The 19,849-nt window shown below is 46.2% G+C and overlaps 11 protein-coding genes across 11 annotated transcripts; 5 read left to right on the forward strand and 6 right to left on the reverse strand.

The window, feature by feature from the left end:
* Nucleotides 1–511: 511 nt before the first annotated feature.
* Nucleotides 512–1,822, reverse strand: PADG_03131 (CDK-activating kinase assembly factor MAT1; the record flags this gene model as incomplete). The annotated part of the gene is made up of 2 exons (XM_010760445.1): nt 512–1,364; nt 1,455–1,822. The coding sequence occupies 2 exons, from the start codon at nt 1,820–1,822 to the stop codon at nt 512–514; spliced, it is 1,221 nt and encodes a 406-aa protein (XP_010758747.1).
* A 335-nt stretch (nt 1,823–2,157) lies between these two features.
* PADG_03132 (uncharacterized protein) lies at nt 2,158–4,026 on the forward strand (the record flags this gene model as incomplete). The annotated part of the gene is made up of 1 exon (XM_010760446.1): nt 2,158–4,026. The coding sequence occupies one exon, from the start codon at nt 2,158–2,160 to the stop codon at nt 4,024–4,026; it is 1,869 nt and encodes a 622-aa protein (XP_010758748.1).
* A 1,016-nt stretch (nt 4,027–5,042) lies between these two features.
* On the reverse strand, nt 5,043–7,279 carry PADG_03133 (IKS protein kinase; the record flags this gene model as incomplete). Its single annotated transcript, XM_010760447.1, has 2 exons — nt 5,043–7,113; nt 7,212–7,279. The coding sequence occupies 2 exons, from the start codon at nt 7,277–7,279 to the stop codon at nt 5,043–5,045; spliced, it is 2,139 nt and encodes a 712-aa protein (XP_010758749.1).
* Nucleotides 7,280–8,162: 883 nt separating this feature from the next.
* PADG_03134 (uncharacterized protein) lies at nt 8,163–10,288 on the reverse strand (the record flags this gene model as incomplete). The annotated part of the gene is made up of 3 exons (XM_010760448.1): nt 8,163–9,002; nt 9,386–10,124; nt 10,191–10,288. The coding sequence occupies 3 exons, from the start codon at nt 10,286–10,288 to the stop codon at nt 8,163–8,165; spliced, it is 1,677 nt and encodes a 558-aa protein (XP_010758750.1).
* A 366-nt stretch (nt 10,289–10,654) lies between these two features.
* Nucleotides 10,655–11,542, forward strand: PADG_03135 (uncharacterized protein; the record flags this gene model as incomplete). The annotated part of the gene is made up of 1 exon (XM_010760449.1): nt 10,655–11,542. The coding sequence occupies one exon, from the start codon at nt 10,655–10,657 to the stop codon at nt 11,540–11,542; it is 888 nt and encodes a 295-aa protein (XP_010758751.1).
* A 555-nt stretch (nt 11,543–12,097) lies between these two features.
* PADG_03136 (uncharacterized protein) lies at nt 12,098–13,406 on the reverse strand (the record flags this gene model as incomplete). Its single annotated transcript, XM_010760450.1, has 3 exons — nt 12,098–12,295; nt 12,472–13,093; nt 13,303–13,406. The coding sequence occupies 3 exons, from the start codon at nt 13,404–13,406 to the stop codon at nt 12,098–12,100; spliced, it is 924 nt and encodes a 307-aa protein (XP_010758752.1).
* A 1,438-nt stretch (nt 13,407–14,844) lies between these two features.
* On the forward strand, nt 14,845–15,411 carry PADG_03137 (uncharacterized protein; the record flags this gene model as incomplete). Its single annotated transcript, XM_010760451.1, has 1 exon — nt 14,845–15,411. The coding sequence occupies one exon, from the start codon at nt 14,845–14,847 to the stop codon at nt 15,409–15,411; it is 567 nt and encodes a 188-aa protein (XP_010758753.1).
* Nucleotides 15,412–15,998: 587 nt separating this feature from the next.
* PADG_11545 (uncharacterized protein) lies at nt 15,999–16,405 on the reverse strand (the record flags this gene model as incomplete). The annotated part of the gene is made up of 2 exons (XM_010760702.1): nt 15,999–16,107; nt 16,263–16,405. The coding sequence occupies 2 exons, from the start codon at nt 16,403–16,405 to the stop codon at nt 15,999–16,001; spliced, it is 252 nt and encodes an 83-aa protein (XP_010759004.1).
* A 236-nt stretch (nt 16,406–16,641) lies between these two features.
* On the reverse strand, nt 16,642–17,259 carry PADG_11546 (uncharacterized protein; the record flags this gene model as incomplete). Its single annotated transcript, XM_010760703.1, has 2 exons — nt 16,642–16,765; nt 17,117–17,259. The coding sequence occupies 2 exons, from the start codon at nt 17,257–17,259 to the stop codon at nt 16,642–16,644; spliced, it is 267 nt and encodes an 88-aa protein (XP_010759005.1).
* A 150-nt stretch (nt 17,260–17,409) lies between these two features.
* Nucleotides 17,410–17,733, forward strand: PADG_03138 (uncharacterized protein; the record flags this gene model as incomplete). Its single annotated transcript, XM_010760452.1, has 1 exon — nt 17,410–17,733. The coding sequence occupies one exon, from the start codon at nt 17,410–17,412 to the stop codon at nt 17,731–17,733; it is 324 nt and encodes a 107-aa protein (XP_010758754.1).
* Nucleotides 17,734–18,070: 337 nt separating this feature from the next.
* PADG_03139 (uncharacterized protein) lies at nt 18,071–18,592 on the forward strand (the record flags this gene model as incomplete). The annotated part of the gene is made up of 2 exons (XM_010759972.1): nt 18,071–18,301; nt 18,452–18,592. The coding sequence occupies 2 exons, from the start codon at nt 18,071–18,073 to the stop codon at nt 18,590–18,592; spliced, it is 372 nt and encodes a 123-aa protein (XP_010758274.1).
* Nucleotides 18,593–19,849: the final 1,257 nt, after the last annotated feature.

Consider the following 19,849-nt stretch of genomic DNA (forward strand, 5'->3'; position numbering starts at 1 on the left):
TCCGTGTGAGCTCAACCGGGGACGGGCGTTTTTTGTCTGTTATTTAGTTTTAATTGGCTCTATTACCTGGGGATTATATAAGTTTTTGGCGTTGGTTTTCAGATCAGAATTTGATTTTCTAACTGCAATGATTTCCAACTTTTGGTATCTTTGATTTCTTCAAGTGCACCAGATACTTCTCGGATTCGCATATGGAAACCTCGTCCAGAAACTTAAAAAGGTATCACAATCATGATTGTCTCTGGTCTAGGGGAGGACCACCTGGGTCTAAGACCATAGACATTTGATTTAATAGTGGGATTCATGCTGTATTCAAGTATGCAGGTGCATACAGAAATATAGAGAGGGCTTCCATTCCCGTTGGACTGTTGCCATTTGTTATCCAAGAACAATCCTCCATGTAATGAAAAAACTGCAGGAACTCCGTCGCTATGCAGGCAATATTGCTTACGCTAAGCAAAGTTTTAAAAATTAAATGTGGGAAATAAGCAAAGATCATGCGAAAAGGAGGTCATGACATATCGTCATCAACAGTGATAGGGGTCCTGGCTGCAGCAGATGCTGCCATTCGCGTTGGGGAAGGATTCGCCGCAGCGTTTCTCGTAGATATTTCTTCATCGATAAAACATCCCAGTCCTGCAAACGCCTCTAGTAATGACCGCGCATAGTACTCTCTCAAGTCATAACCGCCGGCAAGCATCTGGACATTATCCCGGATCGGATCAAGATAGGAGGACGGGTAATGATCTTGAAGTTGGTAGTAGTTGCGGCCATCGAGTCTGATTCCACCAAAGGGGTCGTATGGCTTTTCCGGTTCAGGAGTCTTGATCTTCTTCAGGCCCTTAACAAGATCAGAATCAAATACTTGGCCAGTTCCCTTGTCCACTGAATCTGCAGGAGCCTGCGCTCCTTTGGAGTCGGCAAGGAGAGCTGCTTGTTTGCGTTTAAGTCGTTCATCTTCGCTCCGACGCACGGAGGACTTCTTAAGCATGCTCTTTTTACCTTCGTTTGCGATGGCCTCGGCTTCCTCAAAACTTCCTGTTGTGAGGCGGGTGAGGATGGTTTCTCGCCCAGAGAGGAGGGCTCGTCTTTCATTGTCATAATCTTGCCGTGCAACTTCGCGGCGCAGCCGTACCTGCTCTTGCTCGAAGGATTGGTTTTGGAGAAAGGTGGCGGGTTCTTGGGATTCGAGGGCTTGGTTGCGCAGGATGGATTTGGCATTTGCGGCTGCATATTGGGAGAGTTGGGCTTCGGTTTTCGCAACGTCAATGCCGGAGACGAGGTGTGCTATTATGTCCTCACGCTGTTCGAGGAAATTGTCATAGACCAGTTTGTTGTCAAATTCATCTTCGCGACGATTTAATCTGTGAAATCCATGTGTGAGTCTTTGGGGAATGTGACGACGCGTTGCGTGTGGCTTTTGAGGGGCGATGGCAGAGATGATTTCAACATACATTTGCATGACTCTTCTTCGTATATCGATTTCCCTTTCTACGCCAATATCTTCAAAGGTTTGTTTTCGAAACCGGTTCTTCCTGAGTGTTTTGTGGCATCCCGCCAAAGGGCATGGGGCTGGGCCAGACGAGAAGATACGATCCACGCACGACTCACACATTTTATGGTAGCATTCCGGATTTATAAGAAAGCGCATATCAGGGTTGAGATACCGCGATGACTTGCACACGGGACATACCTCTGGATCAGTCGCAGAGTCGGACGTGTTAGCTTCAGCTGGATGAATTCTAAGACTACAAAGCTGCTGTCGGAGGGGCTCACCATCTTCTTCACCGCCCTTACGTGCACCATTAGAGTGGACGGACATGCTGCAGGTGAACGAAGGGGTACAGAAAGGCAAGTCTAGATATTTCTGGCAGACTAAAATATATGTTTCTAGTTGCTTGATTGTATTCTGCGACCAAGCTTTGAGAAACATGTACTTAACATGAGCTTTAAGCGAAAAAGGCCAAAGATAGCTCCCAATGTGGTTAGTTCCGGTAGTTCAGCAGGAAGCGGTTTTTTCCCTGCATCGTCAAAACTTAAACGTCTTTGGATTCTTCTTCCTCCTTTTTTTCTTCTTCGTTTACCATCTAACACAAACCACGAAACGTAGCTCTCTACACGCTACGCACGTTTTTCGAGTTATATGTCCTCTTTAACATGGCACAGCCGTCGGATCACCTTGCAGGCCTTGAACGACAGCGACTTAAGCTCGAAGAGAGCGTCTTGAAGCTTAGGAAATGTCTCTACAGTTGGCGGTTATCTTACGCGGAATACGACGAGTTAAAACATGACGTCACAGCAATGGAGGAAAACTGTGCAAATGAAGATTTTATCAGGATCGGACGGGAATTTGGAGGGTCTCTCGTCAACGAGAACGAAATCAAAATTTTGCTGGGAGTGAAGCAAGGCATTACGAGAACGAAGCAACAAGTGGTGGACGCAATATCAAGGAGAATGGACTACGTGCAGCAAAACATCAAGGTATTAGAGAAGCGCATATTAGTTTCTGAAAAGAAACTCGATGCCATGCTCACAGTCGAGCACCCTGGCGCCATCAACGAAGAAGGTTTGCCCATAACGGATATCGTGGAAGAGCTTGACGACGATGGTAATGTCATATTGAGTTCTACGACTACCCCTGACCAGGCTGCACCTGGTATACTGGAGGTTTTAAAGAAAGCGGGTATGGATGATCTTGCAAAAGACAAAATTGGTGACAAACAGAATGCTGGCTTGGACAATTTTGAAAGAAAACTACAAATTTTACCACAAAAGGCAGACGACTCTAAGGATATTGACAGTTCGGCACCAGCTCACACCACGCTGTCATCCGAGGATACTCCAATAGAAAAACTAGAGACGTTTGCGTCAGTTGCTCAAGCCACTTCTACATTGAGCTCTGCTACAGGCACTATTGCTCCCTCGGCTTACACTAGACAGACAGCTCAATCCGAAGACAACAACGACCCTTCAGCATCTGGGACATCTTCTAGTGATGACGCGAGTTTGACAACAGATATAGATGAGCCTCCAGAAGATGCTGCTCTAAGAAGAGAAATGCTGAAGTATAGCCTTGAAGAAGTTAGTGCTGTCGTTGCAGAACTAGAGATGGACGAGTCAGGGAGTGAATTCTCAGTGGAAGATGAATATTATATGATGAGTGATGACGAAGATGACGAAGAGGAAGACGAACATGGCCGATCTACACGGAAGATGATCCACGATGACTATCGTCGCCAGATGATGGAGTTAGAGAAGAAGTTAAACGCTCGGAGTTTGGAGAATATCGGGCCTAATCCCGACCATCTTCCACCGGAGATTAGAAACGAGCTTGATGCACCTGTGTCTGATAAGGGCTCTCCAGATGTGGCACATAAAACATATCCAAAGAAAGAGAAGAAAGTTGCATTCATGGATACACTTGACATTGCACCACCCGCTGCTCCGACCTCTCCTACACCAGTTAAGGAATGCTGTGCAGAGCCACCCTCAGCTCCAGTTGTTCAAGACACTGTTGTGGAACAAACGCAAGTTAAGAGGGAAGAAACTATGAAAGATACCACAGCATTGAAGAAGAATTCCTGCTTCAAAACTGTGAGAAAAGCTGCGGAACCAATCCATTTTGAATCTCCCACTGCGTGGCCAACCCCTGCTGCCTGCCCATCAGCTCCCTCTACCAATCAACCACTGCTCCCGCTGTTTCCCGCAAAGCCATCAAAGCCAAACCAGGATCCAAGTTCAAGGAGGTCTGCTCCTCCTTCTCAGTCACCCAAACCCTTGGCCGACAAACTTGTGGAGCGCACTATTGCCCGTGAAAATGCAGTTCCGCCAGATACCTACGAACTAAATGAGAAACTTCATAAACAAGAAATAGCTACTGAGTTTTACAAAATCCGGAATCGCAAGGTTCACCAGGAGGGTGGATTTTTGTGCGAGGATGAAGAAAACGATGGTATAACCCCATTGGATGATGAAGGACAGCTGCCCAAGAAAGTCAGTCGATTTAAGGCTGCGCGTATGAAGTAAGCAAGCAGTCGATCTCCACGTTGATGATATATGTACATGTACGATAAACATCAATGAAAGGAGAAAGTGTAGGTGCACCACACCGACTTCAACTATTTAACTGTCCCTGTTGACCTTGAAAACTGGATGAAATATCTTCATGTCCTTTCCCCTTCCTTGAAATAAACATAACCTTCTACATCCCCTCTGCACGGAACCGTCAGGAAAAGCCTTTCATCTCAACACGGATGACGAGTTTTTCTCCAACTAGTCTGATTTTGCAGTATTCGAAAACAAAACACGAATAACACGTCCCACAATTTCAGGCTGAGTAAAAGACGCTTAAAAAGTTCCAAGATTAATCTTGGTGGGCTCTCTGATTGCGTCCCTCCTTCAATATCTGGGTGATCTTTCTTCGTTACTCACTCTTCTCCTGTCTCTTAGCATGAGGACGAGTGAAGGAATGGATGAAGGCAGGTCCGGATATGGGGCTCAATGGGATTTCTGGCAGTTTCGTTTCACCCACTACATTTTTCGTGTAATTTTATGTTCTGATGTAAATGTGATCAGGCTGGCGCTAGAGGCCTACTAAATTGTAAGGGGGATGATATTTCAATGTTCATCATGGGCGATTTTCCTTCTGTGAGCTGTAGACCACGGAAGCTTGGATAGCAATTAGGATTAAATAACTTCTCTTATTTCACGCAGAATGAGATGATATCAATCACACTGATGGAGCTGTGTGGTCTAATTCTATGAAAGTGAGCTGAGAGTATAGAATTATCACCTGGTGATCGGCAATCTTCAGAGACTGGAAGTGACAAACCTCTACTTATCAGAACAGAACTTCCGAAGCTATCCCTAAGCTAGAGCGGTAAAAATCAAAATAGTCATTTATGTAACATTTCACTCTAGTTCGTGCTCATCTTTTGCACCCAGATTGAAAAAAAAAGCTCCACAGTGATCCCGAAACTAATTTAACCTTACATCTTCTTCCTGCCCCATTTTAATAAATATATTTATAGATAAAACCAGTATCATATTCCGTAAACCGTCCGTGCCATCTCAGGTATCCAGACGCAGAGCGAATTAGACCTTATCGCAAAGGCCACTACAGCAACATGAAAAATGAATGCAATAACATGAACCCACATCTTCTTGACAGCAAAATCCAGGGCTGCGAGGAAAAGAAGTGGGTATAAGATCCACGTGCGAACAGCCAGCGGCGAGCATGGTTGGGTAATCGATAGGACCTTAGCAACAAGTAGGGAGAACCGAATGATGTTTGCTACGGCATCATTTCCGCTGAAGGGAACGAGGAAGGGTAGCTGGGATGGCGGGGTGGGAGGAGGAAGGAGGAGGTGGTTCGATGAGGCACGCGCATTGTTAGCATTTTTGACACTATTTCGGTTACTTGTATGTGGTGGCTGACTAGCATGACGGTTTGGGGATAGGGCCGAAGTCCTTAGAACTAGGTCATGATCCACCCTCTGAGATCGTTGCCGATCCGTTGGCATGCCGGGCTCAAGTCTAGCAGACTCTGGGCCGTCTGACTGATAGGCAGCTGGTTGGAGTGCAGGGATGCTACCGGGAAACCTTGACGCATTTGTAGATACTCGTCGAATGGGGCTCTTTGGGACACGCGCCTTCGGAGGCAGGGAAGGATCCACGGGAAGAACACGAGGGCCTGAACGCATGTCAGCAGCGGACGTTCCATTATTCCTATGACTCTGGAAGCGACGCCCTTCAGTATTAGCACCAGCTACGCCTGCTTGGATCCCGCTAAGGACTTCATCGGCTGTGGGTCGCTTTTCCGGATCAACAGACAAAAGCCTTTTAAGAAACGTGTACAGTTTCTCGGGTAAGTCCGGTCTCAGGCGACGCCCGTCATCAAAGCCTGTCCATTTGGTAATCTCTGCACGTAGTTGATCAAGATCTTCTCGATCTTCATCGATGAGATCGGCATTACGATATGGTAACTGCGCAAAGCAGAGAAAGTATAGAATCATGCCAAGGGAAAAAATGTCAGACTTGAATGTGAAGTTGACGAATGGACCATTGGGACTGACTCGTCGTAGCACCTCAGGAGCACAATAGGAAATGGTCCCTGTATTCCCTGTGGAACTCCGAACAGCATACTCATATTGTACTTCACCAAAATCACTAACAAGGGCTCTAAGCTCCTGTCCAGTTTCATGCAGGAGGCAGTTGTTAGGCTTAAGATCACGGTGGACAAAACCATTGCTGTGTAGGAAACGTAGACCTGATGTAATATCCTTGAAGAGTGAGTAGATTGCATCAAACTGGAGCTTTCGGTGACCTGCTGAGTCCGTAGGAGGTTCGGGCTGGCCTCTTGATTTTCGTCGGAGCCGTTCCTTCAGTTGCTGGGCTGTGGCAGTGGGCTGACTTGGGCCGCATATGTACTGATGAAGATCTCCTGCATTGCAGTATTGTTGCAAAATAAAGGCACAAGGAACGCTGGGCCCGAAATTGCTAAGTTTCACGTCCTCAAGCCATACGTGCCGGTACGAGACCAAATTCTGGTGTGACAGATGTTGAAGTAATTGTACCTCAACTAAAACCTTTTTTAACCACTCGTGATCATCGCCAACTGGGACACGTTTACAAGCATAATGTCCCAACGGCACGCCATCCAGGACATGTTTGACCAGCAAAACAACTCCTTTGCCACCTCTCCCAAGCTCTCGCTCTTCAACAAAGAATCGCTCGAAATAATTCGGACTGAAGGCCGTAGACGATATTTTATTGGCAAATGAGGGAGCAGCTCCATAATCAGTCCCGGAAGAAAAAGCTTCGGACTGTCCCGGTTGAACCAATCGTCGACGAGGAGAAGCGGGATGGGTTGAGCCGGGGGAGCTGGGTAAGCTAGAATCTAGCATGCGAAAGTATTCAGGGTTCACAAAACCAGGCTTGGCCGTGGGACGTGACCCACGGCTGGAATCTCGAGATACATCCTGGGAGGGTTCTCGAATTGGACGGTGACAATATGGGCAGTCCGCCAGCTCCACATCAGCGTCTTGGGATGCACGTCGAAGGACGAGCGATCGGGAAGCATGGTCAAATACCACGATAGAGTCATCGTGGCGCCTAGATGTGCATTTTATCAGCGGGCATGCCTACGAAGTGTGAACCTTCATCTGGGGGGGTAATAATATTCATGCAGCACAAGTAAACGTAGTTCTTACAAAACAACATCTCGAGTCGACGTATAGGGAACAATGGACATATTCCGCTGGGTGTCAGTATCAGCCATTATGTGAGGAAAGCTTACGGCCAGTAAGTTGAAGGGAGCAAAGACAGAGATATGATTGCATTTTTGATATGAGGCTGGCTAGGCCTCGACTGCTCCTCTCTGCATGTGTTGGTGAATTGCCATGTCGTTGAGCCGTTGTTCAGATAGACTCCGCCGACGTTAAATTACGGCTTCCAACAGCTCCACAATCTCGCCGCTCACGTGATTCGTTCCAATCAGCTGCGGATGCCGAAAACAAGGATATTCAGTGATGCGGCAGCATTGGATGAAAGTAATGCGATCGAGATACAGTTCAATTCACTACGAACTACTATATGTGAACGGTTGTCTTCAGTTACATGACTTACAAGGGAAATGTTTAAGAGAGTGACAGACGAGCATTCCGCAGAGCAAAAACGATTCTGCGATTTCTTGAGCCCATAGTATGTATAAATAAAGCCCGATTAAAGTTGTTGGATATAGAAGACTTCTATTAATCTGCGGAGAATCCTTTTGGCATCCAGGGCCAGGAATACACCGGGGGTATCATTTTGAATGGAAATCGGTCCCCATCCCCTGTTTACTCATGGAAGTCTAGCTATATATGACCAAAGAGCTTGAAATTCGCAAATCGTTTGGCAAACGAAGCCGGAATGTTTACCACGCGGAACAGTAGCGAAATGGTAGACAGTGAGCTTCCCACGACTGTCATGAATACCATTCAGTCTAGCAACGTAGTTGAAAATGATTACTCTGGAACAGTTGATTGCTGATCGACATGGTCCGGAATCTCGGGAACCTTCATGTAGTGCGGGAAGTACTGTGAACGCTTCTGAAAGCGCTACCAACAAGGCCCTTTAATGCCATGAAGAGTGTATACACTTTGTTTCTACACATCCAATCACTAGGCACTTTCTTGGTTCTCTGCATCTTCCACGGCAACAGGTGAATCTTCATCACTTTCGCCGAATCCTTCAAACTCCTTGTCAGCATCGGTATCGTCCGTCCCCGAAACTGCAACACCGGACGGGGCTTCTGAGTATCCAGCTTCAGAGCCATCTCGCTTCCGCTTGCGACTCATTTCGCCAAGCCGTCCCTCACGCCCTTCAATCCTTTCATCTGAAGGACCAGGATCATCACCAGAATGTGGTGGTGAAGAATACCATGGGATCTTTCCGCGAAGAAAGTCATTAATGATCATCTTAGCAACTCCATCGACATCAGGCTCTCCGCCTCTGAGTAGTCTCCCGCCTTTTCTTGCGAGGATACTCAGGAGGTCAATCGCGTCTTTATAATTCTTGACTTCGTATGTTCGTTCAAAGTGGCGAGGCTGAACCCGTTTGAGAACAGCGGGGATATATTGCTCCGGGTTTTCGACATTTTCCACTCGCACAACTCCCCGAAGAAGGATGTCTTCTTCGGTATCACTGTTGCTCGGTGGAACGACACCAGGGCAGTCGATCAAATAGATTCTCTTCATTAAGGTGATGTACTGCCACACCTTTGTTTCCCCAGGAATGGGCGCGACAGAACACACCTTTTTCTTTCGGAGGGTATTGATAATGGATGATTTTCCGGTGTTCGGGTATCCGATGAAACCAACCGATATCTGTTTACGGTCTGAGTGTAGAGCAGAAAATTGGCGTAGAAGCTGTATTAAAGACCCTTTGCCAAAAGAATTGTTAATGGAAGCATGAAATGCGAGAGTGGGATGATCTTTTGATAACGCACGGACCCAAGCAGCCTGGAATCGAGAATTAGCAACGAGACCCAAAACTGGACTTTATGATTAAAGTGAATTCAAAAAAGGAATGTGTGAGATGTTACTAAGAGTACTGCTATTATTCCACAGATAGAGTGGGAGCGGGACTCAACTCAAAACAAGACACAACAAGCCCTATACGACACAGCTCTCAAAACGATCGCTTGTCAACCCCGATTTCAGAAAGAAACAAGGGCGGCGGACAAGTGTCAATCTACCAAAGCTGTAACAGACAAAATACTTCCATGGACATAGGTGGCAAGAAATATGCACAGGAAGAAGCCTTGACTTAGCAATGGAATGGAATGTCACAGGAATATGAACGGTGAAAATTGACAGGAAACTGTGTTTCTTTTTCAACTTACAGCAACGCCGGTTGGTACCAAATCACACTTGTTCACAACGAAAATTAAGTGTTTGTGCGGTGCCTCCTCACGAATGTACTTTTCAATGCTCCTGCATCGGGTGCCCTCAGGGTCTCGAGCATCGAGCACATGTATGACAACATCGGAAGAGTCGATGACTTTGTACAGTTCGTTCCAGATGCGCTTACTCTGGCCTTTGGAGAAAACAGGCTCTCTCGCAGCTGTCAGCACATCACCACCATCCTTATTCTCGGCATCTTCACCGGATGTCCCACTCAGGAGCTTTGCTTGGCCTAGGCGTTCCAAATACGTGTCGTGCATCTTGACAGATTCGCCAGCAAGATCTTCGAGCGTCCCAACACCGAGTTTGACTCGTTTTCTTTGCGCCTTAGGACCAAAGGTGTCACTAAACGGTGCTGACTCAACTGCAATCTTAGCCTTGTGCTCCTTCAATCCATTTGTGTTCGATCCATCGCGGATCAAACTCATCGGCAACTTGTTTGTTTTCAGCAGAACCTGATACGGATCCGAAGCACGCTCAGCGACTGCTTCACGAAAGGAGCTCAAAGCCTCTTGCGATATAACTCTTGTATTGCCAAACCATTTTCTGTTGGGCTCTATCCGAGCGTTTGGGATATCCCGCGACTGATAGGAAGCAGCTTTGGTGATTTCACCGCGGGCATTTCGCTGCGCTTTACCATCCTTAAACATATTAAGAGTCTTGACCTTCTTAGCACTCCTATACAAAAATCAGTACCTGTGAAGTTGATCTCATACAAAGGGGGAAACAAAACCATTTACGTACCTGTAGAAGTTTTCGCCCTTGGTCTTGACATTGCCCATTCCGTCTCCGGTCTTGCCCTCCCGCAACTTGCGGGCGGCTTCCTTCTTCGATGTACCCATAGAGAAGAGAAATATGTGAATCAAATGCCACCACTCCGTCTAGGTGTCTGGGGTTACTTGTGGTGGTTGGCAGCAAAATATGTGGGCTGGTGAGAAATTCAACAGCTTAAGAGAGAAATGTTCAAATATCCCAGAATTTTTCTTGTCCTCTTTTGAGTTTTAAAGAGCGTGCCAAAATTGCTTCGGATGACTAATCAACAACATTTGCTTTTGTGCAGATGTCAAAAGTGTCAAAAGCTAACCTCACCCTTTAAGCGCTTGCGACCTACGCATCAAACTTCGATTCCCATCTTCTCCTTATATGGCCGTTTGAAAGGAAGGTGGGGTAAGCCGCATATCCCATCTTACCAATTGCCAATTGCCGTCATGGCTATCCCCGCAAAGTCGGCCATGTCTCTCTGCCGCCCTTGCAGGTCTGCCAGAGCGCAGGTCCGGGCCTTCAGTTCCACCCCCAGCCCAATGGTCAGGCCAGAGTCGCCAAAATTCATCGAGATTCCCCGTCCGATACAACCCTATTATCCCATCAAGCCTGCGGTGAAGGGCGTGCTCCCTGTGCCCCGAGAACTATTCCCTCCCCGCCGACCGGACAAGCCAACGACTGCCTATGTTGAGGCTGCCACACCCGAGCCATCAAGCAATAAACCTAAACTCCAGCCTGGAGACCCTCAATTCGACTATGTGGAATGGAAAAAGAGAATGGCTGCCATCCGCCGCCAAAATTTGCGCGAGGGTCTAGTCGAACTATACGCGCGCAAGCAGAAAAGCGACGCATATAGAGCAAAACGAAGCAGCGCCAAAATAGCGCAGCGGGAACGGATTCTTGCGCAGGGCCCTCGAGAAGATGACCGGTTAATGCAACCGTCTACGATTCAAGTCATGAAACCGAGCAAGATGCCCATTCTCCCCGATCCTAATGTGGAACAGCGACTTGAAGCTTCTCGTTTGAAATATGCTTCGAAGCAGCAGAGTAAGAGGCAACAGAGAATTGACAGTCTCCACTCTCTGTACATGAACGCCCGAAATTTCATCATCAATGAAGAGCAGCTGAATGCGGAAATCGAACGGGTCTTCCCCGAGGGCGAGAATCCAGCATGGACGAACGATGAGGATGTTGGAGAGAATATCTGGAACTTAGGTCCTCCATCGACTATTGAGTCTCTGGTGCATAAGGGAAAGACACAAGCTACGATTTGGAGTCTGGGGGAGAAGAGAGTGAAGAAGATTGCCGAGGAGCTCACCGGAGGAGCTATTTAAGTTGACGTGTCTGATACAGAAAGCTCCCTGCTTCCTTAACCTATCGATGTAACTAGAGCGGTTGCTGGGGCGGTTTAACTGTCCTCTATTGTTCGATTTGTAACAGCATACTGTGTATACTGTCTGATTTTGGTCATTTTCCTGCTTTCCAAATCTTACCGTACCATAAAGACTCTTGCTCTATTCGGGATGTGTTTAAAGCATCAACGTAAGATTAACTGGTTCGAAGGATTATTGTCACAAAATATACAGACCTAAACGTAGCATGCATACTTGTTCCTACGGAGTGCTACTGAAGCAAATGATGACGGGTGAATTTACTCTCGCACAAGGGGTCCTTTCACATAGGGAAAAGTCCGACAAACGTACTATGTCAGAGCAGCTCTGCGGGATCGAGATACAAAATGAAATACTTTCAAATGATTATTAATATCTTCATGAATAAGATACGTAGGATTAAACATCAGAGAGTTCTCTCCTCATTTTGCTCATAAAGGTCGTGAGCAAACAAATATATGCCACAGACACAGCATAAAGCATATTAACTCCTACTAGCTACTCCTTGAAGTTCTCTCGATGAATCGCATGGTCAACATATCCCGCAGCTTTAATATATATCTGTGCACTCTCCAAAAGCCTCTTCTTGCTCTGGCCAATCGTATCCCGCCCCCAAAACGCGGAATGCGTGTCTTCAAAGTCAAGGTGGGCGAGGGATTTCCAAATTGCATACACATCATCTGGGGGTAAGGGAATCTGTTCACATGAGGAAGAGGGAAGAGTTGAAAAAACCCCCATTCCGTCAGCAGCTGTCACTATGGACTCTTTGATGTGGGATTCCGGAACAGAGTGGAATGCTAAAAATAAGCGGAAATGGTGGGAGATTAAAAAATAAAAATAAATAATAAAATAAATAAATCAAAGCAACTTACAAAATTAGGATACGACCACATGAACGTAAACGACGTGGTTCCGGGCAAACGGTCAACATGATATACACCACTTGGTACCACCAGGATACTATCTGCAATCAGGAGCTTTTTCGCCTCCTTCCACAGCAGCACTGAGCTCCCAGGAAAGTGACCACCAACTTTGATAGCCGTAAATGTGCCGTCTAGAAGATTCAACTCCTTGCCTTCCCAAAGCAAATGGCCGGGAAACGAATCGTGGCCCTTCGCACTTTGGGTTGCGGTAATTGACCTTGTCGTAGGGGCATGACGCATCAGGAACTCTTCATCATCAGCGGATATGTAGACGGGACAACGGAATTCCTCCGCCCAATGGACGGAGGTAGAGTAGTAGTGCGGATGTGAGATGACAATTGCCTTGATGCCGCCCAGCTCTTTGATCTGACGGACCGTGTCGTCGTCGATATATGTGATGCAGTCCCAGAGCACGTTGCCGGCAGGGGTGCAGCACAGGAAGGCCCGTTGGCCAATGCCTACTTGAGGCACGGTGAGGATACTGATAAGACCTGAATGGTTCTTATCCATGCGGAACTCATTGTGGTATTTTTTGGATTGTTGCAGCTGGCGAAGCGTTGTCCATGATTGTCTGTAATGAGGGGTGGCAGAGGGGACAAAGTTGATATGCCTCTTTGTTAGTTGTTATGTGCTTGTTTTATTATCTCCAATAATTCAAGCCCCGGGGTGGTATGTTTTCAAGTATGTGAAGCTAAAGGTGATGGAGGTAGCAGGGCGCGAGGAAAAGGGGATATGGTAAAATAGAACGCCCTGTTCAGAATTCGCTGAGAGGAATCTCACCCTTCCTGTGGGATATATTGTCGTGGATCATCGCATATTTTGCACGATTTGGCGAACCGTGTATCATGCTGGGATCCGCACATTGAACATATCAAGAGATCCATTGGAGCGGGATGTTTTGACAGTTCTGCGGGTTCTCTGACGCCGGCGCTGGTGGCGGCTATTCACGCCGTTATAGGGTAGTTAACTTATCGAAATTCGAAGCCGTTGAGTTTGACAACCTTATATAGACGATAGATAAAAATATCACTTATATGATAGCAGTCTACATCTTTTGCTTCGATACTTCTATTCACCGTCAGGGATTCGGTACAGGACAACTTCTAATCTTCAAGAAAGGTGGGGAGATCTACCTGTGACAAGAGTGGCGGTGGTCGGCGAACTATGAATGAAGATAGAGTTGTTGGTAGTTAACTAAGCGAGGAGCCTGGAACCATGTGCCTCTATATACAACAACATTGGTAAGATGAAATTAGTGAAATAGCAACACCCATTCTATTAATAATAGATATATATCCCCGACGGCACGCCACATGACAGTCGACGCGGGTGCTCACTCGAAGCAAATAAATATCCCGACCGCTGCTGTCACATCAACTTCTTCTCATCCTCACTCCCACCTTGGAATAGGTTGCCCTCCGTATAACAACCACTTTCCCCCTTTGGTTTGATGTCTTCCCGTCTACGGTGTCAGGTTCCATTATATAGGCTGGCTTCTTCTTCTGAGTAGACTTCTATCCTGTCAATGACATTCGTCTGTGCTTGACCGATCAAAGCAGACTTTTCTTGCAGTTGCTGTTCTCCTGCAACTCTCCGTCATAGTTCAGAGAGCCTTATTTCTATATCTCACAGAGAAATGGCTACTGTACAATCAATCTTTGATTGGAGTCTTAGGAACACCTCATGTATGGATGTTCTTCTCCTTGGACAGGACTCCGGATCGCCTCATAGTTGAAGCCTCTTGGCTGAGGTTGCTTCTCACCAACATCCATCCCCCATGGACAGGGAAAATCGTCCTTGCCATGGGTCTATACTATAATATTCTCCAGCCGCATTATCGGTCCATATTTGGGCTGTATCTGGATGACAACTTATATGTAACACTGTGAACCACTCTTGAGTATAACAACTGGTGCCTGGTGCCCCGTAAATTAAACACCGAGCACAGCATATACCCCTATATATATCTACTTCTATCAAACATGGCAAAATCCAGTTCTGATAGAAGTCAAACTTGCCCGGTTCTTCCTTCATCATGTTATCCGTCGGGAGGTGGTACTACAGTCACTTACATGAGGCTGGAAATGCCAACAAATCTCTTCAACTCAGCAGCAATCAATTCGGTCTCCAAGACAGGAGTTAGAGCTTTTAACCGATGGCCCTAAAGAGCCTATTCTTCTTGGACACACACTCGCATGCATAAATAGGGGCATTCTCCTTGTCTCATAGAGCTCTATTCAAGATATAGGTCCTTCTGCACACGATAACAAAAAGCCATTATCAACATATACGCAGCTGCATATCCAGGACATCTAAGCAAATATGAGGCCCATCTACGCCCTCTTCCTCTTGGCCCTAGGAGTCAACGGCCAGAGATACAAGTCTTCCTTCGTCAACACTGCCCGGCGTGATGACCCCGCTCCGATGCAGGGAGAACCACCCAAGACCTGCCCCGGCGAGCTAACCCAGGGCTTCGAGTTCCCGCATCTAATCATTCCCATCGACTCCACTGCCCCCGACAAGGCACTAGGCACGTCCTACAATGGCACAGCCACCCCAACCATCTCATCAATCTTCAACTTCGACATCCCAAGCTCCAGCAAGGGGATGAGTTGTTCTCTCTGGTTTTTGTTCCCACAGAGGAACTTTCTCTTCAAAGGCGATGGTGCGGTGAAGTTTAGTAGACTTGCTAAGGCAGCGACGACAAACACGTCGTTTGCGAACGCGCCAGCTTTGAAAGACCAGTTGCTGGAGCGGAAATTGAGTCCCGGGGGGAATTCTAATGTGACTAATTTCGAGTGTCCCGCGGCGGAGAAGATCGCGTTTCGAATGGATAGTGTGGGCTCCACCGAGTTAAGTTATTTTCAGGATTCTTCAAGTCCCCCGTGAGTTCTTTCTTTCATTGCCCCTTATCCGTGTCCCTGTGAATTAAAGTGATGTGCTAACTTGGAGTTGCTTCTGGTGCCCATCAAACATGTAGAATTGGACTTTATATTACCAAATGTTGAGATTCCTGCGGGTGGGATATCGGTTTAGCTCTAGGTACTATGTGCTGGCTCTTCTACTTTGAATAATGGAGAATTACGCAAATTGTTTCTGCCACACTATTGATCTTCTACTTTTTTCATTTCCTGACATTTTCTGTTGTTTTGGATATTTCTCTTGGTTCTTTTGTCTTCGTTCTGAAAATGTTCACCTTGAATCTAGAAATTACAATAACCTATCAATTTTAAATAAAAAATAAAAAATTAGATTTTCATTTCCAATGGTATATTCATATGATATTACTGTATAGCCTGTTGTACTGCTGAGAAGCTAGGAGAAGGGAAAAAAGGTAGTTAGAGCAAATATTTAATAACAAAGATAACTAATAAGAAAATGAGGGAATATTAATTTATTCTCTGCATTGATAACTACCTGATAAAATCTCTGGTAGTATTAGCATTTACAGTCATTCTATTAATTGTATATAATAATTACAAATGCAATCTGCCTTTGAAGGCCTCCAGGGCAGGAAATGGTCCCTTTCCCGTTGGCGGAAACGGCCATCCATTTTGCGGTTGCGGTTGGTGCCGCCGACCGCAACTGGACACCCATAGTTAGTTGTAGGTTAACTAACTATACAGTTAAACCTACACCTCGCTGTTCTAATGACCTACAATTTTTACCCTTCACCAGTCACCCTCCCTCACCCACGCTCACCTTCATTCACGCGAGTCTATTTGGATCGTCATCCTTACGTCCATGGAATCTGCTCCACGCTGTCTACATCCATAGAAACGTCCTCCCCCCTTCCAGGTCCTATGTTTACAGCCCCCTCTCTTGCCATTTGTATGACGATTTCCCGCATAATCTGATACTCGATCTCTCGATACCTGGCCATCCTAATTTGGTCATATGCGTGGTTTGTTTTGTTACTTCCCCTATTAAGGTTTTCTCGGGTCAAAGTTGAAATAACTTTGTAATGACATGCATTCTATGTTGGCTGGCCCGAACTTGTGCAGTTGCTCACGAAAATTGAAAATTTCTCCCTTCTTCAGAGACTGGGGCATGTCTCAATGGTGACGCGCCACAGTGAAGGAAAGAAATTGCAGATGGGCGATGTGGACATGGCCCAAACTACTCCAGCACGGGTGAATTCTTGGTCACACTTATGTTGCCTCTTGGCCCAGCAGCAAGTTGCTGAATCAACGACAATGGAGGCCTCCACTGGAGACAGGATTTCAGGTTTGGTATCCAGGCGCTGAAATCAAATGAAGAGAGGAGAATCGTGTGTCATTGTGATGCGATGCCAGAGTTACCCATCTTTACATTTTTCTGCTCTTCTACATGATAAATCAAGGGGCATGCTCTACTCCTGGAGATTTGTGTTCATGCGACAGGAAAGTGCGTTGAAGTGGCAGTTGACGCATGACATCGTGTCGAGAACGGGCATCTATCGATGCTACCGTTTAGGGAATCAGAAGTAGGGAGGGTTGCGATTCACCAGAATTTCCTAAAGTATGGCGGTTGGTGTTACAGGACGATGGGCGGCGCGCAATTTCTCCCCCCCCCCCCCCCCTTCCCCCCCTATTTTACTAGGATTTTGGCCAACATTTGCATGCGGGATATGGGCTCATTCAACGTGGGGTATAGATTGGGAGCGGTAATGGCATCAATTTTTGCTCGCTCCATGATGATATCTACGTTGCTGCGTAGTTTCTGCTGTTTGTGGCCAAATTTCTGTCCTTGGTCCATCTTCTAGGCCTGCAGGTGCTCATACTGCGCACGCCATCAGCTCGCCACTGGCGAGGACACGGCGGGACTGGTTCGCAACTGAGCTGATGTTGTGTCGGAGTCCCAAGTCCCAAGTGCCCAATCCCCTCTATACTTGCGTGGATTCTTACGATGCCAGATACACCCATCATTCTTGATGACGATAATCGGGGTCTGAATTACAATGATAGAATCCCAATTTCCCTCACCGCACCCAGGACATGCAGCCGGGAAATCAGTGTTGGGAGTGTCGAAGCCAACTCCGAGGACCAGAAGCCACCACTGGCAGTATTGGTTGAAGATGGTGGAGGGACTTCAACGGAGGAGTGGCTGGTCGATGAAATCCTCAAGTTGATGGTGGTCGAGGAAGGTGATCAAGAGATGCGCTGGTACTTTGTGAAATGGAGGGGCTACGACCCTTCTTGGCAACCTGAACGTGATCTGATCCCTGGATGAGAGAAGTTGGTCCACGAGTTCCACGTCAGGCCTGGAAAGGTAGAGAGTCGCGAATCCCTCAAGCGACGTGGGAGACCGCTCCTGAGGACCCACCCCAAGAAGACACGGTCCAAGATTTAGCTGCAACATGTTACTGTATTCAATTCCAATTTGTTACCGCCCCATTAGATTGTCTAATGATGCTCAGTTTTTGTATTAAAAAAAAAAAAGACACCAATAAATTTCCTCACTTATTGTCATAGATACGGCTGACCTTACCTATATCGATCGCAGCAACTCGATGTACTCCTTGTCAGGCAGTTAGCTTCCGAGATCATCAAGCCCGACTTTCACATGGATGCCTTCAGGCGTCAAAACCATTGGTCACGAGCTTTCGTGGTATAAGAATGGCGTTCTCCCATATAACCATCCACTCATCTCTCTGCTAAGAAGCCGTAGCCTTCCACCTTACCATCATTCCATATCCGTCATGAAGACCAGCAGCGGTAGGAATCCAGCCAAAAGCAAGCTAGACACATTGTCTCCTCTTATTTTCCATGTTTCACTGACCGAATGTACCCAGAAAATGGTAACGGTAACAAGCAGTGCTAAGAGCAGACAGCCCAGTTAGCAGTAAAAGAGAAATTACAGATGAAAAGAGATTTTAACTCATCAGCCTGTAACATAAGCATTTTTCAAAAAAAAAAAAAAAAAACTAACTAACTACTCCTTCCTTCAGGGGACACCTGACATTCTTGACTTTGGTGTTCAAGGCCATGTTCTCCGCCTCCAAATGAGCAATATCCATATCCTTGAGGTCTATGATCTCGACACTCTCCTCCCGCTCCTACTTCCTAGCTTTGCCAGGCTGTTTGATTAAGGGGCCTAGCTCCCCTTCACCCAGTGTATCAATGCAATAGAGATTGAAAGAATGAAGAACTGCATGAATTCAGATGCATTCATACAACAGAGAAGTCTGCAATCCAGTCATTAATTAACTGTTTGAGGCATGGAAAGCTGCACATAGATTCCTTGCCAAGATGGAAGAAACATTTGCAGGCCATCTGCAGGCCAGGGCATCTTTGATTACACGAAGCCCTAAGTCATGATTAGAATGTGTAAGTCTCTGAAGCCACATCAAGCAGCAGTAAAGAAGCTAAAATGGCCTATTTGAAACAGAGCAATAGAATAACAGCGAGACTGAAGTTGTCAACTGCTTCTTTAAATTTGCTGGCAATGTCGTCGATACAGGCCAGGGGAAATCGCATGATTGTACAGAGGTCCCTTTCAAAAGTTTCTTCCAGTCACTAAATACACTAAAAAAGCCACCAAACTTAATGTAGAAATATACACTCATTTTATCCACAGCTCTCTTTATATTCGTTGCCTCCTTCTAGCTCTATAATCTTTTGAATATGAATAGAGATCCTCTCAATCCATGCCTGTATTGCCTCCTGAGACAGATCCTTCCAGCACTGCTCCCATACCTTAATAGCTTCTGCCTGGCTCTTTGATGGCCTCTTACAGGTAGTTCTTCACTTCATCCATGGCCAGCAGGGTTCAATTGGGTTAAGATCAGGGGAATTACCACACCAAAGCATTCAACAGACATTGTATATATTGTAAATTCAGCGTTGAATATAATGATCATGAGAAGGAGCTTTATTCTCTTGAACAATTGTACCTGGGTGTTCTTTTTCACACTCTTTAGCAAAAAGAGCTTTGGAATCAAGATTTTGATTTGATATTGATACCAATCTATACCACCGCCAATGCCATGGGAAAGCTTGCCTGTTTTCTGTTTCCATTTCCATGTAGGTGTTTTGCTGGATAGGGATGAAGATTAAGCTGCCTCATCCCATTCTCTATTTCCCATTTCTCTTTCATAACTGACTTCAATTCCTCATTTAAGGCATCAATAATTCTTAGAAATTCAGTCTTTTCTGAAGCAGTCTCAGGAAGCCAGCAATGACAGAGTTCTTTCTTATCATAAGAGAAACACCCCCAAAACATGAACTCAGAATAGCCCTTCCACTGTTCCTAAATACAGCTTCATACAAAGGCCTCCTCTTTGGTTCGCCATATTTGATATCCACCATGTTGATGAAGAAGAATAATGGAGGTTTCATCAGATCAA

This window comes from Paracoccidioides brasiliensis (assembly GCF_000150735.1).
Source record: "Paracoccidioides brasiliensis Pb18 unplaced genomic scaffold supercont2.3, whole genome shotgun sequence".
Taxonomy (NCBI): domain Eukaryota; kingdom Fungi; phylum Ascomycota; class Eurotiomycetes; order Onygenales; family Ajellomycetaceae; genus Paracoccidioides; species Paracoccidioides brasiliensis.